This window comes from Toxorhynchites rutilus, chromosome 3 (genome assembly GCF_029784135.1).
Source record: "Toxorhynchites rutilus septentrionalis strain SRP chromosome 3, ASM2978413v1, whole genome shotgun sequence".
In the NCBI taxonomy this organism is placed as follows: Eukaryota; Metazoa; Arthropoda; class Insecta; order Diptera; family Culicidae; genus Toxorhynchites; species Toxorhynchites rutilus.
In genome coordinates, this window is record NC_073746.1 from 48,084,000 (window position 1) to 48,103,049 (window position 19,050).

The 19,050-nt window shown below is 43.9% G+C and overlaps 2 protein-coding genes across 2 annotated transcripts; both read left to right on the top strand.

Moving 5' to 3' along the window:
* The first annotated feature begins 2,397 nt into the window (after positions 1 to 2,397).
* LOC129773090 (uncharacterized) lies at positions 2,398 to 6,027 on the top strand. The gene is made up of 3 exons (XM_055776641.1): positions 2,398 to 2,791; positions 2,852 to 5,498; positions 5,553 to 6,027. Exons 1-3 carry the CDS (start codon positions 2,398 to 2,400, stop codon positions 6,025 to 6,027), a joined length of 3,516 nt encoding a protein of 1,171 aa, XP_055632616.1.
* A 10-nt stretch (positions 6,028 to 6,037) lies between these two features.
* Positions 6,038 to 7,516, top strand: LOC129773091 (uncharacterized). The gene is made up of 2 exons (XM_055776642.1): positions 6,038 to 6,843; positions 6,964 to 7,516. Exons 1-2 carry the CDS (start codon positions 6,038 to 6,040, stop codon positions 7,514 to 7,516), a joined length of 1,359 nt encoding a protein of 452 aa, XP_055632617.1.
* Positions 7,517 to 19,050: the final 11,534 nt, after the last annotated feature.

Here is a 19,050-nt window from a genome sequence, read left to right on the forward strand (position 1 = left end):
TTCATTCCTTCACGTTGACTTCACGGTGACGGGACGGTGTATGTGTAGCGCACTTAACTGTGACTGTTAAACGGAATATACACTCAGATTATAATTTACACATTATACCAGTTAAGGTAAATATACAAATATTACGAACACTTCAGTAACGAGTGTGTAAATCCACGGATCTCGATCGTTGGATCGATACGAGAAGCTTCATACAATTTTCGATTACTGATGGGGTTATGATTTCGCTCCGGTTCAGGAAGCGAAAGGAAAGTTAAAAAAACCGAACCAGAATTCTTGTCCTTGGGTACGAAAGTGACCCCGTTGGTTTTGTACCACTCCAGGCCATCTTTTGAATAGTGACACGAAGCTAAATCCGGCCAGAAGGTCGTAGGGCCCTCGTGTTGCTTCATCAGAGGAAGCAGACGCTTCTGTAGACATTCCTTGAGATAGATCTGCCCGTTTAATGTCACAGTAGTCACGAACGGCGCACTCCTTGTTTGCCAAAAGAGCAGATCGTTTGCCAAATCGTGAATTTCTTGGTAAACTTTGAAAGTTTCTACTTCCTTACTTCCTCCGAAACATCAAAATTGGACTGAGCGGTGAAGAACAGTAGCCCCGGAAACTGCAAGAAGTCCGCCTTGACGAAAGTCTCATCATCCATGATGAGACAATGAGGCTTCGTCAATATCTGGGTGTACAGTTTCCGGGCCGGTGACTTCCCACCCGTATTTTGCCGTTCGTCACGATTTGGAGCATTCTGCACTTGTACGTATGCAGTGCCTCCCGGTCCTTGACTTTCTGAACGAAAGACTTGACTTCAACTTTTTGGTCACATCGCTGACCGAAGCATTGGGATTTTGCTTCCACGACACACTTATGGTCCTGTTCACTGATAGAACATCCAATCTGACCGCAAGGTGCTCACGACGTTGCCTTTCGGGTGACGGCATTTTTTCTATTTTCGAAAAACTGACAGCGAAAAAAATACAGTGTAAACAACACACTCCTAACTATTTCTACCCAAATTTTCAAAAGAAAATACCCAATGGGTAGTTTTCTACAACGTTTTTTTCCGTGATGCAATTTGATGTGGGAATTCCTTTAAAACACCTGCGAGGACTTCAAGGCTCATGTTGTTTGTTGATTGCATACTCCCTGAATCGTGTTCGATTGAAAGTAACAATCCAGTGGGTGTGACGACAATGAAACTTAGTTGCACTTCAAAACAATATATTATCTTCGTAGTCTTATGATTACATATATTTGATTATTTATGTAAAGAAACCCACTGATCTGGCCACATTGTTTGGGGCAAAAGCCGGTCTAGTGGGAATTGACACCGTTGATAGGTAGGAAGAATAGAGTAGAAGGGAGATAAACAGAATCAAAACAAAAACAAATCGAATAGCAGGTGAATTGGAAGTGAAAATAAAATTGAGAATAAATTGGTGTATTTTTTCTGGAAATTATCAGTAGTGAGGGCGGCAGTAGTAGAAATATTGTCAATAAATTCAGGAATAATAGCACGGTAACAAAATACAGTGATAATTATATCAGTAACCTGATCGAACGCAAACTTTCCGAATTTTGGTTACACCGAGCCGAATAAAAAGTGGAAATCAATTCACTAGTAACAATAAACTAGAGAAATAGTAAACTACTAAAAGTTTACTGGTAAGTTGATGTCACTTACTTATCACTGTTTTGGGTAATAATAATTGACATTATATGCAGGCTAGTGTTTGAGTACGAATTGATCGAATCGTTGTAGGAGGAAAAAAGGAGAAACTATCTTTGTAAGTAGGAAACTAGAACGATATTGTTATTAAGTTATGTTATATTGAAACTTAATTACATTTGCAGTTTGAGCTGCTGAAATTTGCTGCTACAAAACGGTAGTGTATTCCCTACAATCCGAACAAACTCAAAAAAGATATGTCGGATATGGAATCCTCAAAAACGGTTGCAAACTTCACGATGACTGCCTGCGCCGCCTGTATGATGACGTCAGACACCGATGAAGGAATGGTCTGTTGCGATGGATGCGACAATTGGTACCATTATCGATGTGTTGGCGTGGAGGAAAAGGATATCCAGAAGCAGGAGAAGTGGTTTTGCCCGACAGAAGAATGCCAGAAGATCGAATTAGAGATGGCAAAAAAGTCGGAAGAGAACCGGAAGAAAGGGTCGAAAGGAAAGAAGACAGTGGCAGTAGACGATGTCTCCGACAAGTCGAGCTGTAGATCAGAACGGCAGTCTGTTACACCGTTCGAAAAGAAGATGAAAGCCCTGGAAAAGGAACAACGGGCAAAGGAGAAGGAAATTGAAGAAGAGTGTCGACTTTGGGAGAAGCGTATGGAGATGGAAAGGATCCTGAGAGAGAAAAGGCTGCAAATATAAACCGAAATGCGGAAGCGGGAAATGGAGCAAGAGAAAGCGCTTCTAGAGAAATCACTCCGAAAAGAGCAGGAACATATGCAACAAATGGGGCAGATGCGGAATCGCTACCAGGAGATGATGGCGGAAATTAAGAAGAAAACTGCGAAGCCAGAGACAGCAGCTGAGGAGAAAAACAAAGAAGAGAAGTACGTAAAGGAGAATGAATTAAGCGGCTCCGAAGATGAAGAATACGAGTCCGAGGAAGAATATGACACAGAGTGCGAGGAAGAAGATCCCGAAGGGGAATTGGAAAATAATGAGAAAAAGAAAGATAAAAAGCAAATCAGTAAGAAAGTAGAGTCACACGGGCTGGGGCGACAATCTGCAGGGCCTACAAAGGCACAGTTGGCCGCGCGAAATGGTATTTCACGGAAGCTTCCGATATTTTCCGGAAAGCCTTAAGAGTGGCCACTCTTCATAGGAAGTTATGAAGCGTCGAATGAGGCCTGCGGTTACAATGATATTGAAAATCTTGTACGCCTGCAGGAGTGCCTTAAGGGACCCGCATTGGAAAACGTTCGTGGACAGCTGCTGATGCCGAAGCCAGTTCCGAAGGTGATAGAGAAACTGCGACAACTCTACGGCCGGCCGGAACAGCTCCTACAATTCCACCTAAGAAAGGTGAACCGCTTGGAGGCGCCGAAGTCTGATAAGTTGGAAACATTCATTCCATTTGGAAACGCCGTGGAGCAGATGTGTGACCACATTGAAGCTGCGAAGATGAAGGAACATCTGACAAACCCATTGCTACTGCAAAGTCTGTTGGATAAATTACCGTCACCAGACAAAAGAGAGTGGGTGCGCTTCAAGAGCAGCAAGAAGAAGGTGAACCTGAGGACTTTTTCGGACTTCCTGGCGAGAATCGTCTCGGAGGCTTGCGAAGCAAACGCATGTAACGCGACGCCAGTGAACGAGACGAGAAGCGGAAAAATAGGTAGAGCGGGAATGAAAGAGAAGGGAGCAGTCTACAGCCACAGTACTCTGATGAGTTCAGGAGAAAGCACTCCACTGGGAAAATCGTCGAACGCAAGATTGAAACCTTGCAAAGCTTGCAAACGTACGGATCATCGTCTACGCTTTTGCCAAGACTTTAGGGCTATGTCGTTCGCTGATCGTATGAAAATAGTTGAGCTGGGCAGGTTGTGTAAAGTCTGCCTGAACGATCATGGAGTCGCACCGTGCAAGTTTAAAATTCGATGCAACGTTGAAGAATGCCAAGAACGTCATCATCCACTATTACATCCGGTTCACTCAAGAGTTGTTATGAACACTCATCATCACGTGCAAGGCGAGATAATGTTCCGGATGATTCCCGTGACATTGCATCATGGTAGCAGGGTGGTGAAAACGCTAGCGTTCTTGGATGAAGGAGCATCGATAACATTGGTGGAACGGACGTTGACTGACATGCTTGGGGTAGAAGGTGTTCATGAGCCACTGACGATTACCTGGACAGCTGGTAATCGTCAGTGGCTCATGAACACCTGGAATGGAAGAAATTCGACGAAGCTGAACCTGTGGGTATCCTCAACCGGAAGCGAAGGGAAGCTACTCCTGAAGGCAGTGCAGACGGTGAAGCAGCTTCTTCTTCCCAAACAGGCAGTAGACGTGGCCGAAATGAGTGCAGCATACCGGTACCTTCGTGATGTCCCATTATCGTCGTACTCACATCAGCGACCGGGCATGCTTAGTGGGCTGAACAACCTACACGCCATCGCACCGGTTGAAGTTAAAATGGGCCAGCAAGGAGAACCGATAGCCGTTCGCTCTCCACTCTGTTGGGCAGTGTACGGACCAACTAAAAAGTCTAAACAAGCGCGGAATTTCGTCGGGTATCACCAAGCAGTTTCCAACGAAGACCTGCATACCTTGCTGAGGCAACAGTACGCACTGGAGGAATCGGTAGTGGCGGTGTCGCAAGAGTCGAAAGAAGAAAAAAGGGCTCGTGAGATTCTAGAGCGAACCACGGCCCGCATTGGTGACCGTTTCGAAACCGGGATGCTGTTGAAAACTGATGAGTTGCAGTTGCCGAACAGCTACCCGATGACGGTGCGCCGAATGAAGCAGCTGGAGAAAAGATTGGAACAGACACCAGAGTTGTTTGACAATGTACGAAGACAGATTGTAGAGTATCTGCAGAAGGGATATGCGCATCTAGCGACGCCGGAAGAACTGGCGAAATTTGCTTCGGGGTCATCATGGTTCCTACCAATCAATATTGTGCGGAATCCGAAAAAGCCTGAGAAAGTGCGACTGGTCTGGGATGCAGCAGCGACAGTCGATGGTGTCTCTTTAAATTCGCAGCTGCTCACGAGACCGGATTTACTCACTCCATTACCGAAAGTCATCTGCCGTTTTCGTGAACGGCCTATCGGATTTGGAGGAGATTTAAGAGAAATGTTCCACCAAATAAGGATACGAGAAAGCGATAAAAGGTTGCAACTGTTTGTGTTCCGGAATTCTCCCAATGATGCCCCCAGCGTGTACGTGATGGATGTTGCCACGTTTGGATCGAAGTGCTCTCCGAGTCAAGCCCAATTTGCGAAGAACCTGAATGCGATGGAGTTCGTCGAGCAGTTACCGGAAGCAGCGGCAGCCATAGTGGAGAGTCATTATGTCGACGATTACTTCGACAGCGTTGATACAATCGAGGAAGCTGTTCGGAGAGCAAAAGAGGTAAAGTTCATCCATTCAAAAGGTGGGTTCGAGATAAGGAACTGGGTTTCAAATTCTGGGATTTTTCTCGATGAACTGGGCGAAATTAAAGCGTTGCAAGCAGTGCATTTTAACTGGGACAAGGAAAATGGAACAGAAAGGGTACTGGGAATAGTATGGGATCCGAACCAAGATGAATTCTCGTTTTCGATGGAACACCGGCAGGATGTAAAGCCATATCTTTTAGATGGTGTACGCCCAACGAAACGAATCGTCCTGAGTTGCGTGATGGGGTTTTTCGATCCACTGGGACTGCTCACTCCGTTCACGATCCATGGGAAGTTGGTGATTCAGGACTTGTGGCGAACCGGATGTGACTGGGACGAAGTGATAGATGATACCACCTTTGCAAAGTGAGATCGGTGGACTAAACTGTTGCCGATGGTCACTGATATTCGCATACCTAGGTGTTACTTTCCAGAAATCCGTTCGTCTTCTATCGAGTCTTTGGAGTTGCATATTTTTACCGACGCAAGCATGCACGCATACGGCTGCGCAGCATACTTCCGGGCTGTGATCAAGGGAAATGTTCGGTGCTCGTTGATAATGTCTCGGTCGAAAGTGTCTCCACTTAAGCTCCAATCGATTCCAAGGCTGGAATTGATGGCTGCAGTCCTCGGTGCTAGAATGTTACACACGGTCAAGTCCAATCACACGCTGCATATCTCGAGACAGGTTTTGTGGAGCGACTCTCAAACAGTGCTGAGCTGGATCCGCTCCGATCAGCATAAATACAAACAGTTCGTCGCCTTCAGGATCGGTGAGATTGTGGAACTAACGTCTGCAAGCGATTGGAGACATGTTCCGTCAGATAAGAATATTGGAGATGTCGTGACTAAATGGGGCATAGGACCACCATTGGATTCAAACGTTCCTGCATGAGCCGGAAAGTATGTGGCCGAGTCAAGGGAAGGTGGAACTCGATGTTCCGGATGAAATGAAGGCATTTGTTCTGTTCCACGGAATACCGTTTACAACTCCGTCGATGAATATCCATGTAACGGCACGATGGGGAAGGCTGATTCGAATAGCTGCTAGTGTTGTAAGGTTCATCAACAATTGTCGGAGAAAAGCATATGATCATCCTATTTTTGTGTCGAAGGCTAGTAGTTCACTAGAAGTATTCGTGAAGAAAACTCCTAAATGTATTTTGCAGTCGCTGCGTCAAGAAGAACTTCGCGCGGGAGAAATAATTTTGTTGAAACAGGCTCAACGCGATGGCTTTCCTGAGGAGGTACGCACGTTGGAAGAGCGGAGAGATTCCAACTCATGGGTGCTTGTTGAAAAATCTAGCTGGTTGTATCAGTTGCGTCCAATCATCGATACTGATGGAGTAGTTAGAATGAGCGGCAGATTGGCGTTGGCTGAAGAAATTCCCTTCGACCAGAAATTTCCGATTATTCTCCCTAGACGGCACGGTATCACAGAGATGATCATTCAGAGCTATCACGAAAGGTTTGGTCATGCAAATCGGGAAACAGTTTTCAATGAACTCCGTCAACGTTTCTACATTCCAAAACTCCGATCGGTAATAGCAACAGTCGTGAAAGACTGCACCTGGTGCCGTGTCAAGCGGAGTCAACCAAAGAATCCGTTGATGGCACCACTCCCAGTACAACGAGTGACCCGACCATTGCGGCCCTTTCGCTCGGTAGGAGTCGACTATCTTGGTCCTATAGAAGTCTCGGTCGGTCGAAGGTTTGAGAAGAGATGGGTTGCGTTGTTCACGTGCCTCGCAGTGAGAGCAGTGCATCTCGAGGGGGTGCATACCCTAAGCACACAGGCGTGTCTGATGGCGATCAGGTGATTTATTTGCAGAAGAGGTGCACCCGACGAGTTCTTCTCAGACAACGGGACGAATTTCAGGGGTGCTAGCAAGGAGATGTCCAACACGGTGAAGAAAATCAACGTGGAGTGTACGGAGAACGTTACCAGTCCGACAATCAAGTGGCATTTCATTCCCCCTGGAACTCCACACAAGGGTGGAGCTTGGGAGAGAATGGTACGATCGGTGAAGGAAGCTATGGAGGCGTTCAACGACGGCAAGAAGTTGACGGATGAGATTCTTTTGACCACGTTGAGCGAAGCGGAAGATATGATTAATACTCGTCCGTTGACATATTCTTCGCAAGATTCGGAGCTCGAGGCAATCACGCCCAATCACTTTTTACGATGCGTAGTCAAAGAGGCAGATAGCACGGTCGAACACGTTGATCTGGCGGAATCGTTGCGAAACTTGCACAAACGGTCACAATACTTGGCAGACAGGATGTGGCAGAGGTGGTGCAAGGAGTACTTACCAGGAATCAATCGGCGGACAAAGTGGTACGAGGATCAAAAGACTTTGAAAGTTGGTGATATGTATTCGTAGTAGACGGAGAGCACCGAAAGAACTGGGTCCGTGGAGTTGTCGAGGAGGTTATCGAAGGAGCAGATGGTAACGTCCGTCAAGCGATGGTTCGGACGACGAAAGGAGTGTTCAGAAGAGCGGTGGCCAATCTGGCAGTGGTCGAGATTGCTGGTAAAACCGGAACTGGCTAAGCAGTACCGGAGTTACGGGCTGGGGTGTAAAGAAACCCACTGATCTGGCCACATTGTTTGGGGCAAAAGCCGGTCTAGTGGGAATTGACACCGTTGATAGGTAGGAAGAATAGAGTAGAAGGGAGATAAACAGAATCAAAATAAAAACAAATCGAATAGCAGGTGAATTGGAAGTGAAAATAAAATTGAGAATAAATTGGTGTATTTTTTCTGGAAATTATCAGTAGTGAGGGCGGCAGTAGTAGAAATATTGTCAATAAATTCAGGAATAATAGCACGGTAACAAAATACAGTGATAATTATCAGTAGCAGCAGGATATCGCAAGCGAGCAGATATTGTATTTCTCCCGCTGCGAATAATTGTTGTTTACGTCTCACTTTGTGTATAATTGTGCGTGTAAGTTTCACGGGGCGCCGCGCAGGTCGTGGAAGTGAACTTTACCGCTTTTATTTCGTGTCCGTACGGTCCGTACTGTCCGTTTATTCGTCGTGAAAATTGTGTGTACCGATAGCATTATATACGTTTGTTGACGTTTGCTGAGCCACTAGCGCTGGTGCGGCTACATCGCCGTACACAAGTGTTCGAACGTTTTGTTCGCGTTAATTTTGTTTTGTGGACAATTTATCAATTGTTTTTTTTTTAATTGTTCAACCGCCGGGAAATAAAACGCGAGTGAGGTGAGAAGCCGCGTCGGTGACGTCATTGGGGTAGGGATTCCTCCGTAGCGTGTTTTTTGTGTGTCGTAAAAATTCACTGTTATTGGATAAGCGGCTGCTGAACCGCCGTAATGGCGGGTGTCCCCGGCCCCGCACCTAGTGTGTGGGGCCTCAATGGCGGGATAAATCACCGCACAATCGACGGTAGCTTTTTGGGTGCGACTTTACCAACATACATGGACCCCGGCGGTAATCACGGAGAACTGATGGTGCTACGAATCACTGGCGTGGACAACGACGGCAAAGATAAGACGCTCCCTACCGCACCATTCATGATTCGCAAGTCAATAGAGGACTGGGCTGGAAAAATTGAAGGTGCATTCCCCGAAGGTGGCAGTGCGGCATACGCACTAAAGGTACGTGACAAGAAACAGGCAGAGAGACTTCTGGAATTGACCAATCTAGCGGACGGAACAAAAGTGAGGGTTACGTACCACCAGTACCTCAATTTTTCTAAGTGCGTCGTAAGTTGCGGGCAGACAGTCAACATGTCCGAGGAGCAAATTGTGAGCTACCTCCACGATCAAAAGGTTACAGCGGCGAGGAGAATAAAGCGACGAACTGGCCCGACCACTTTCGAGAATACTCCGACGATAATACTGACTGTAAGCGGTACAAAACTCCCGAATTCATTGATTTTGGATATCTGCGTGTCAGAACGAGACCCTACTATCCGTCGCCCATGCAATGCTTCAAATGCTGGGCGTTCGGTCATACTAAACTCAAATGCAGGCAAGACACACCAACATGTGGGAATTGTTCAGAAAAACACGTGATTCCGGCGGAGGGTCCCAAATGCGAACGGTCATTGTTCTGTATAAAGTGTGGATCGAATGAACACAGTCTAGCATCCCGTTCCTGTCCTGAATATCGGAAAGAAAACACCATTCAGAGATTAAAAGTAGACCGCGACGTCGATTACATGGCCGCACGAATAATTTTCGAAGCAGAAAATGGTCGATCAAAAAGCTACGCCGGTGTCACTAGAGAGGTAAGTGGTCAAGGCCAATCATCGACTACGGGGATTGCTCCGGACAAAAAATACAATGATCTAGTAAAAATAATAGCGGAGAAGGACCTCATCATCGCGAACATGGCCGCTTCAATTGAATCGCAGCGCACCGAGGCTGCCCAAAATGCAGCGACCATTAAGTCGTTGGTTGAAAGAGTAGATCAGATGGCCAACATTTTAGCGGCCATGGAACAGCGATCGATCCTGAAAGAGGGAGCAAAAGCATCTCAACAAGAAGAGATTATCGTAGCTAGATCATTGTTGACCCGCATCAGTACCACTAATGCATCCGGAGCAACACGGCCCGTCCAAACAACTCCTCCGTCTTCGATGAACACACCGATCCCCTCTCCACCGACCAAAACACATTCAACAAATGAAACGGTCTCGGAAGAAGCAGAAAATGCAGCTGCCCACAACGATTTCATCTATTATCGATTCGATTCAGACACCGATTCCGACGATCAAACGGCAACATTTAAGGACATCACCTCGCCGCCCACGCCAGTATATCGTTCTTCTCAACCAAAAAATAACATAGTCGCACCCGCCACGCCTCCGAAAAAACGAAAACCGGACTCCCAGCTCACTCAACCGCCAAAGGACATCCGCAAAAGACAGTTGGCCACAGACCAGCAGCCCACGTCGCCGCCAGACACCAGTCGGTCGAACCAGCGACCAGCTACCCCCTGGCATCCGACAGAAGCGAATAATTAAAAATGTATCCCACAATGCCTCACCTGAACCAACACACATCCACACATGTCGCTCCACACCACAGCTGACTAGTAGCTTTCCGGAAGGGATTGTCGGGGCCCCGCCGATGCGGCCGCTACAGCCCAACCGGAATCGTCGGACAACCTCCGGCATCCCATGCCGCGACCTGAGGATGATACGAGTAGCAGCGCCTTGGGTATGCAGGGCCCCAGTAGTGCGGACGTTACACCCCCACCGGAACTACTGGACCACCTCTGCAGCTCAAGGACGAAGAACCAGATAAACGATGCAGAAAATCGGAACTCCGCGACAGCCCTCTGCAGCCGGGGCACCGTTAGTGCGGACGTTACAACCCCACCGGTACTGACGGATAACCCCCGGCGCCGGGGAAAAGTGGCTTCCGTTGTACGAGAAATCGGGACGCACAAGGGCAGAAATGCTCGTTCCCCGATGGACCACGCGGGAGTAGAAAGATATCTCGGGACGCACAAGGGCGGAAACGCTCGTTCCCCAATGGACCACGCGGGAACACAAAATCTCAGGACGCACAAGGGCGACAACGCCCGTTCCCTGAAGGACCACGTGGGAGTCGTATATGATCTCGGGACGCACAAGGGCGGAAACGCTTGTTCGGACGGGATTTCTACGTCGTGCAACTGCATCGTTGAGACAGGGCCTGCTGTCATTGCTGTCGCCGAAGAACCAACCACCATAGTCGATTGCCCTAAAAAAGCCGAACTATTTTTTCCTTCCGTCGGGTCATGCGGGCGTCTTTCGGTCGGAACCATTCCTCCCGGCCGTTGCCTCCCTCTGTCTCGTTCGGCATTACCATCCACAACAACCTCCGCCAAGGGCCAAGCCGCTGATTTTTTTTCCACCGTCGGGTCGGGGGGCCGGTCACTGGGAGATATCCGTCCTTACCCCTCTCGTTCGGCAACTCAGAGCGCGGGTGTTCCGTCCATGCCCGTCGAAGCACAATCCAATGCTGCTATCTACGACACATGGAGACATAGACTTTCTACCAGCTATAGCCGGGTCCTCCGGTCCCCTGTCAACAACGTCATCTTCACCTCCGTTGAGTTCCAGGGTATTTCCGAACACCCAGGGTGCTCCATCGAGTCTGGTCTCTTACAACAGTTTGATTTCACCGAGTAACCACCACGTCATCAACCGCCAGCGAGGTCCAACAGTCACCAGATCAACAAACCTGGCCCTGCAGTGGAATGTCAATGGTCTGTATAACAACCTTGGAGAGCTGGAGATCCTAGACCGGGAACTGTGTCCTTTAGTCATCACTCTTCAAGAAATAAACAGAGTGTGTTACGGACAGCTGAGGCTTATCGCGGATCGAGTTACAGATCCATAAGATAAGCAATATTTGAGATTATATTTAGAAAAGACCTCCAAGCGAGGTATAGAAACGTTTAGAAAGGACCAATGTAAGGCAATTAAAAGATGTAAGAGCTCAAGTGTTTTGTTAGGCTAGAAAACGCTTGTAGTTCGAAATTATTGCCGGTCATAAATTCAGAATGGACGAATATTTAAATAGCGTCCGGTAAACAATTTAATGCATGCATCATTTAGGATGCATTTTTATTACCCTTTTCCATCCCTAGCTGCGCTCAGCCAGATACACCAGCAGGGTGTAATAAAATAAAAGGATGTTATTTAGAGCGAAGGATGGAAAGGGGAAATCCAAGAATAAGATAGGCGCACCGACGAGGTGCTATAAACTTAAGGTATTTTCTTAGGGTAGTGCAGCCGTCTCAGACTGCACGTTACCATACGCTAGAAGAAGGGACAAGGAAGGTAGATGATCTAAACGAAACCGATATGTTATCGGTTTTCAAGAGAGAGAGAGGAGATGTTCCTCGTCAATCTTAGTTTAAGGAACCATGTATATATTGTGAAACTTTTGAATAAATTTTTTAGTATTGTAACAGAACTCACGCGAAAGCGTTAAAATTTTTCTTTCAATAGAGAAATTTTTCATGGTGGCTCCAGAGAGGAGCAGTGAAGATTTCCAAAGTGGAAAAAAGTGAAACTCGCGAACTCTTCTCGACAGTGGATGCGAGAAGTGATAATTCGCGAAAATTTATCGGCAGTGGATGCCAACAGTGTTAATCGCGAATAAAAAGTCTTTTTCAAAGTTAATTCGCGAACTATTCATCGGCAGTGGATGCCAACAGTGTTAATCGCGAATAAAAAGTCTTTTTCAAAGTTAATTCGCGAACTCTTCAAATAGCAGTGGATGCCAAAAGTGAAACTCTTCTCGGCAGTGGATGCGAGAAGTGATAATTCGCGAAAATTTATCGGCAGTGGATGCCAACAGTGTTAATCGCGAATAAAAAGTCTTTTTCAAAGTTAACTCGCGAACTCTTCTCAGCAGTGGATGCGAGAAGTGATAATTCGCGAAAATTTATCGGCAGTGGATGCCAACAGTGTTAATCGCGAATAAAAAGTCTTTTTCAAAGATAATTTGCGAACTCTTCAATCGGCAGTGGATGCCAAAAGTGTTTCTTTCAACCGAAATAAACATTGTGAATTGATTAAGAAACCGGCAGTGGATGCCAAAAGTGTTCCTTTCAAACGGAGACAAATATAAGTGAATTAACCAGCAAAAACCTTAAGCAGCAGTAGACGCAGCAGCACCAGCAGTAGCACCACCAGAGGTGACAACAACATCCGAGCCAGAAGGCCTCCCAGGACAAGGAGAGAATCGCCCAAGCACCAACACGGAAAGACGGAGATAGGACCGGATCAACAAAAAAGGTGTGATTTTTCCATTTTAGTTTAGTCATGTCTTATCAATTCATTAGGAATAAGAATGGCAATTGCCGCTTGTGCAATGAGCCTGATTCTAGGGACGATTTAGTCGCGTGCGATGAATGTGACCGATGGTTCCATTTGACATGCGCAGGCCTAAATAAAAAACCTAAACAAACAGAAAGATGGATATGCCCCAAATGCAAGACCATAGAGAACGAATTGTTAAGACTTCAAAAAACACAACCAACACCAATAGAAGAGATGATGAATATCCATAGAGAATCTATGCGGGCTCTAGTAGAAACTCTTAAAATTAAGAACGAGGGTAGAGAAGAAACCCCTGATTCAAATAGACTGTTACACCGGCAATCTCTCTTAGACCTCCCCTATTTTGATGGGTCATATAAGATATGGCCTAGATTTAAAATAACGTTCGAAGAAACTACCCTTCAAGGAAACTTTTCCGATTTAGAAAATATAAATCGTTTACAGAAATATCTCAAAGGAGACGCGCTGAAATTAGTGAGCGCTCTTTTAATCGATAAAGCTAATGTTCCAAAAATAATGGAAAAACTAAATCTACGGTTCGGAAATCCCGAAACCATTTATTCGAATTTATTGAAGGAAATGCTAAATGCGAGGAATCCACATTTTGGATCACCCCAAACAATGATTGATTTTGTAACATCGCTTGATTGTTTCGTGACAAATATAAAAATACTAAAACACGATGAATATCTCAATGATCCTAGATTGATTCGTGATTTAGTTTTAAAACTTCCAAACGACTTGCATCATCAATGGATCAAGTTTGTAGCCGATACAAAGAAAACAAGAGATATAATTGATCCATTTATACCGACGCTAGAGGACCTTTATAATTGGTTAAAACCTCAAGAAGAGTTGGCCACGATGCTACAGTCGGAGAGGAAAGAAAAACCTCATAAGAGCGGATATCTGAATACACATGCTGTAAAGGAACAAAAATATAGGCCGAAGCGCCTACCAAAGTGTTTCGCATGCCGAAACGAGCATAAGACATCAGAATGTTCAATTTTTAAAAATATGAACGTTCAACAAAGGAGTGATTTTATTTTTAAACACAGGCTATGTTTAGCATGTTGTAATTATACAAACCACATGGCAAAAGATTGCAGGATCGCAAAGCCTTGTGGAATCGATGGATGCAAACTTAGACACCACGCATTACTGCATAGAGCAACTCAGAGAGATGCTAACCTTAATAATACAGAAAGCGTTAATTGTCATGTAAATAAAGAGAACAAAATACTGTATCAAATCCTTCCAGTTACATTGGGCTGCGGAAAAAAGGAAATTAAAACTTTCGCATTTTTAGACCCTGGGTCATCAGTAAGTTTGATTCACGCTGATATTAAAAATAAACTTGGAACACAAGGGCGTAACAACCCCTTAACGCTGGTTTGGACTAATGGCGAAACTCAGCAAGAACTAGATAGTGAAGAAATTTCCCTAAGTATACAAGGATGCAATAATCAACGTTATAACATACATAATTTGAGGACTGTGTCGGAATTATCTCTTCCCTCACAGTCAATGAATATTCATGAATTACGACGAGAATACAATCACTTAGAAGATATAACTCTCGAAGGATATGAAAATGCTATGCCAAAAATACTGTTAGGTTTACCGCATTCGTTTTTGATAAGCGGTAGGGAGACGCGATCAGGTAAATTTAATGAACCAGTCGCACAGAACACTAAACTCGGATGGGTTTTGTTCGGGCAAACTAACGAACATAAAAAATTGAAAGGACACGTGCTGATGAACGACGAAATTGATTCATCAGATTATTTCAATAAAATGATGGAAAATTATTTTAGCCTAGAAGATTTCGGGATAAAAGTACCTGTAAAAACCTTGATGTCTAACGATGAAAAAAGATCGATTGATATCATGAATTCCACTTTGAAATATGAAGAAGGAAGTTATGAAATTGGGCTGCTTTGGAAACAGGAGGATGTACAATTTCCGCATAGCTATCAATCAGCCATGAACAGACTACGTGGTCAAGAATCAAAAATGCGTAAAAATCAATGTCTACGTAAATGGTATGTTGAGAAAATAAAGGAATATGAAACCAAGGGATACGCTAGAAAACTCACTCCCACAGAACAGCAGCAACGTGATCCAAAAATATTTTACTTACCGCACTTTACAGTTGTGAACCTAAATAAACAGCCCATAAAGCCACGGCTTGTTTTTGATGCCGCTGCTAAGGTTAAGGGAGAGTCCCTAAACACGAATTTATTACAAGGCCCGGATGCAACGACGTCGCTATTTGGAGTGTTAATACGATTTAGAGAAGGAAAATTTGCGATAACTGGAGACATCAAAGAAATGTTTCATCAAGTTAAAATAAGAAAGGAAGATCAAAATGCCCAAAGGTTTTTATTTAGGGAAAACTTTGACGAAGATCCCGACGTGTATGTGATGCAAGTGATGACCTTTGGAGCTACCTGCTCGCCCGCATGCGCACAGTTTGTTAAAAACACAAATGCTGAGAAATTCAAAGAAAGTCATCTTCAGGCAGTAGAGGCCATTCAAAACAACCATTACGTGGATGACTACCTAGATAGTTTCGACGATTTAGAAAATGCCTCAAAAATTGTGAACGAAGTTATTACCATTCACAAATATGGGCACTTCAATATCAGAAATTTTATATCCAACAGTAATGAGCTATTGGGACAAATCCCGGAAGAAAATAGAACGGAAGTTAAAGAAGACTTATTAGGAAAATTTGAGGAATCATATGAAAAAGTACTCGGAGTGTATTGGGATACAAAAAAGGATTTTATTCGCTACAAGGTGGATATTCCTGTTACACAGGAGTTTACGAAACGAAAACTGCTTTCACAAAGCATGAGTGTTTACGATCCACTTGGTTTATTATCACATATAACAATTCAATCTCGAATTCTAATGCAGGAGCTCTGGAAAAGTGGAATAACATGGGATGAACAATTAAACCCAGCACTAAAGAAAAAATGGGAGAACTGGCACACAAAACTGGAAGAAGCAAGAGCAATAAGAATACCACGTTCATATGCCAATTCTTCTCACCCAAAAGAACGAGAACTACATGTCTTCGTTGATGCATCTGAGAATGCTTATGCAGCAGCAGTATACTTAAGGAGTGTATATGAGTCACACATTGATGTCAATATCGTGGCTGCCAAGGCAAGAGTCGCACCAACTAAAATGCTTTCCATACCACGACTCGAATTACAAGCCGCTGTATTAGGAAGCAGATTGGCTAAGACAGTAAAAAACGAGCTACGTCTATCAATAGATAGAGTAGTATTTTGGTCAGATTCCAAAACTGTATTAGCATGGATTCGTTCAGAACCACGCAAGTACAAACAGTTTGTTGCCTTACGGATAGGAGAAATATTAGAAACCACATACGTAAACCAGTGGAAATGGGTGAATAGTAGGAATAATCCAGCGGATGAAGCTACGAAATTATCAAATAGTAATTCAATCTGGTTTACAGGCCCACAGTTCTTATATGATAATGAAGAAAACTGGCCAAATGAAGTTCAGAGAAGCGACACTGACGAAGAATTAAGACCACTGCACACTATTCAATCGAAAGAGTTTAGTGGTCTGAAAAGCATTCACATAAATTGGTGTTCGGATTTTGTGAGATTGAAGCGTTCTGTTGCAATTGCATTCAAATATATCGATTGGCTGAAATCAAAATGCAGGAACCAAAGCTTCAATAAAAATATTGACAAGGAGGACCTGGATTATGCTGAGCTCGTTTTAATATATAAGGCTCAATGGGAGTCATATCCCAAAGAAATGGAACTCTTACAAAATAAAATGAAAATTCATAAGGGAAGTGAAATTCGAGCACTTAGCCCGGAAATTTGCACGGATGGAATAATGAGATCAAAGGGACGTATTGAGAACGCTAACTGTTTACCAACTTCAGCCAGAACACCTATCATTCTGTCCTACAAGCATTATGTGAGCACTTTGATATTACGTCATTATCACGAAAAATATCGACATAAAAACCTGGAGACTGCCATAGCGGCAGTGCGACAAAAATTCTGGATAACAAACATCAGAGTTGCTATTAAGACAGTTAGAAGGAAGTGCCAATTTTGTAAAAATATGTCTGCGGAGCCAATTCCTCCAATGATGGCAGCCCTACCACGTTCTAGAACTACACCATATTGTAAGCCATTCACGTATACAGGCACAGATTATTTCGGCCCTTATGGCGTGTCTATTGGAAGACGCACTGAAAAACGTTGGGGATGTTTGTTTACTTGTATGACAACAAGAGCAGTACATCTCGAATTAGCACAAGATATGAGCTCAGACTCTTTTATTATATGTTTCCGAAATTTACAATATCGTAGAGGTAAAGTGCAAGAGTTGTTCAGCGACAATGGAACTAATTTCATTGGAGCAAGAAACGAATTTGAGAAAATTCTTAGAAGGCTATCAGACGACGGAGTCAAATGGCATTTTAATCCTCCCGCTTCACCGCATTTCGGTGGAGTATGGGAAAGAATGGTGAGAGAAGTTAAAAGCCTTTTACCTCAAAAACAAGAAACCATACCAGAGTATGAACTTAGAACCATACTAACCGAAGTTGAATTCCTCATTAACAATCGCCCGTTAACGCATATTCCTTTAGATACAGAAGACGATGAGGTTTTAACTCCTAATCACTTTCTGTTAGGTTGCGCTGGTGAAGCTGTCATTACGATCGACGACGTTTCCAAAGCAGAAGCAACTCGTCAACACTGGAAAAGAGCGCAATCAATTGTTAAGGGATATTGGAATCGGTGGATAAAAGAATACCTCCCAACCCTAACTAAAAGAAATAAATGGTTGGAGAAGACTAAACCTATAAAGGTAGGGGATATCGTGGTTTTTGCCGATGAAGAAAAGAAAGGTAAATGGCATAAGGGCAAGGTGATAAGAACAACAACTAATATGGATGGGCAAGTTAGATCCGCTACCGTGGAAACAATTAAAGGTGAAATTACTAGACCAGCTGTAAAATTAGCAGTATTAGATGTAAGTAAGAACAATGAAATCGAGAGCTCAAAAGATACCACTATTTCCTCACCACCTCTTAACTTTGTTGGAGTAATTAAAAGTGCCCCAGGGAGTAAAGAGGAAATTAAGGGACCGCGAAATCCTCAAGAATGGGGAGTAAGAAAAACGGTTAACATCGAGCATGTAAAAGAGCTGGCGTCAAAATTGAAACCGAAGCCACAAACAAAAAAGAAAGTCATAGGTAAAATAAGACCATATACCGGCACGATACAAAAGGCTATCGTAACCGCAATGGCAATTCTAGTACTGGTAAATTTGACAAATGCCGTCAACATCCAGCCTATTGAGGAAGGGGGTTTAATGTTTGATCATGTTGGGTCATGTATAGTAAAGCGAGGAATTTGGAGGACAAATATTGTATCCAACTTAATTCCTAACGACGATATTTCTATGCTAGACTCTATTCATTCGAACTTAGAAAGAACCTTGAAGTTCATGGGGAATGTAACTCAAGACAGCGCTTTGACAGAACTTGTAATGTCGATAGAACGACAATGTAACAATGCAAAACAAGAAATAAATTTTTTATCACGATCAAAAAGGAGTCGTGGAATACTTGGGTTTTTGAAAGACCTGTTATTTGGGAGTAATGATGTGGAAGACGAAGTACAGTCTTTGCGTATTCACGAAGAGCAAAAACTTCATGATATCTCACAAACCATGAGACTATTGAATCAAAGAAGCAAAAATATGGGAGATGAATTAAGCGTAAGAATTCGTAGACTAAATGAAGGAATGTTATCTTTGAAGGGAAAGTATTCCGAAGAAAGAACTAATATATTCGCAAGAAAATGTTTTGAGACCACAACGTTAGCTTTGCAATTGATTGATGGCATAACTCGAAAATACAGGATAATTAAGACTCACCCTTTAGCCGAAAATGAAATGCAAAAGGCAATTCAAAATATAAAGAAGCAATTACCAGAAGGATACTCAATCCTTAGAGACCCACTTGCAGTTAAATACAACATTAAAATTGAAAATGGAACAGTAAATATAATAATGGAAAATGTAATTAT

Excerpts from the sequence above, each read along its gene's own strand:
- LOC129773090 (XM_055776641.1), top strand. The coding sequence starts at position 2,398 with ATGCGGAAGCGGGAAATGGAGCAAGAGAAAGCGCTTCTAGAGAAATCA. Across the intron at positions 2,792-2,851 it reads ACAGTTGGCCGCGCGAAATG|GAAGTTATGAAGCGTCGAAT; the intron begins GTATTTCACGGA and ends CACTCTTCATAG. Across the intron at positions 5,499-5,552 it reads GATGATACCACCTTTGCAAA|GTGTTACTTTCCAGAAATCC; the intron begins GTGAGATCGGTG and ends TCGCATACCTAG.
- LOC129773091 (XM_055776642.1), top strand. The coding sequence starts at position 6,038 with ATGTGGCCGAGTCAAGGGAAGGTGGAACTCGATGTTCCGGATGAAATG. Across the intron at positions 6,844-6,963 it reads GAAGTCTCGGTCGGTCGAAG|AAGAGGTGCACCCGACGAGT; the intron begins GTTTGAGAAGAG and ends ATTTATTTGCAG.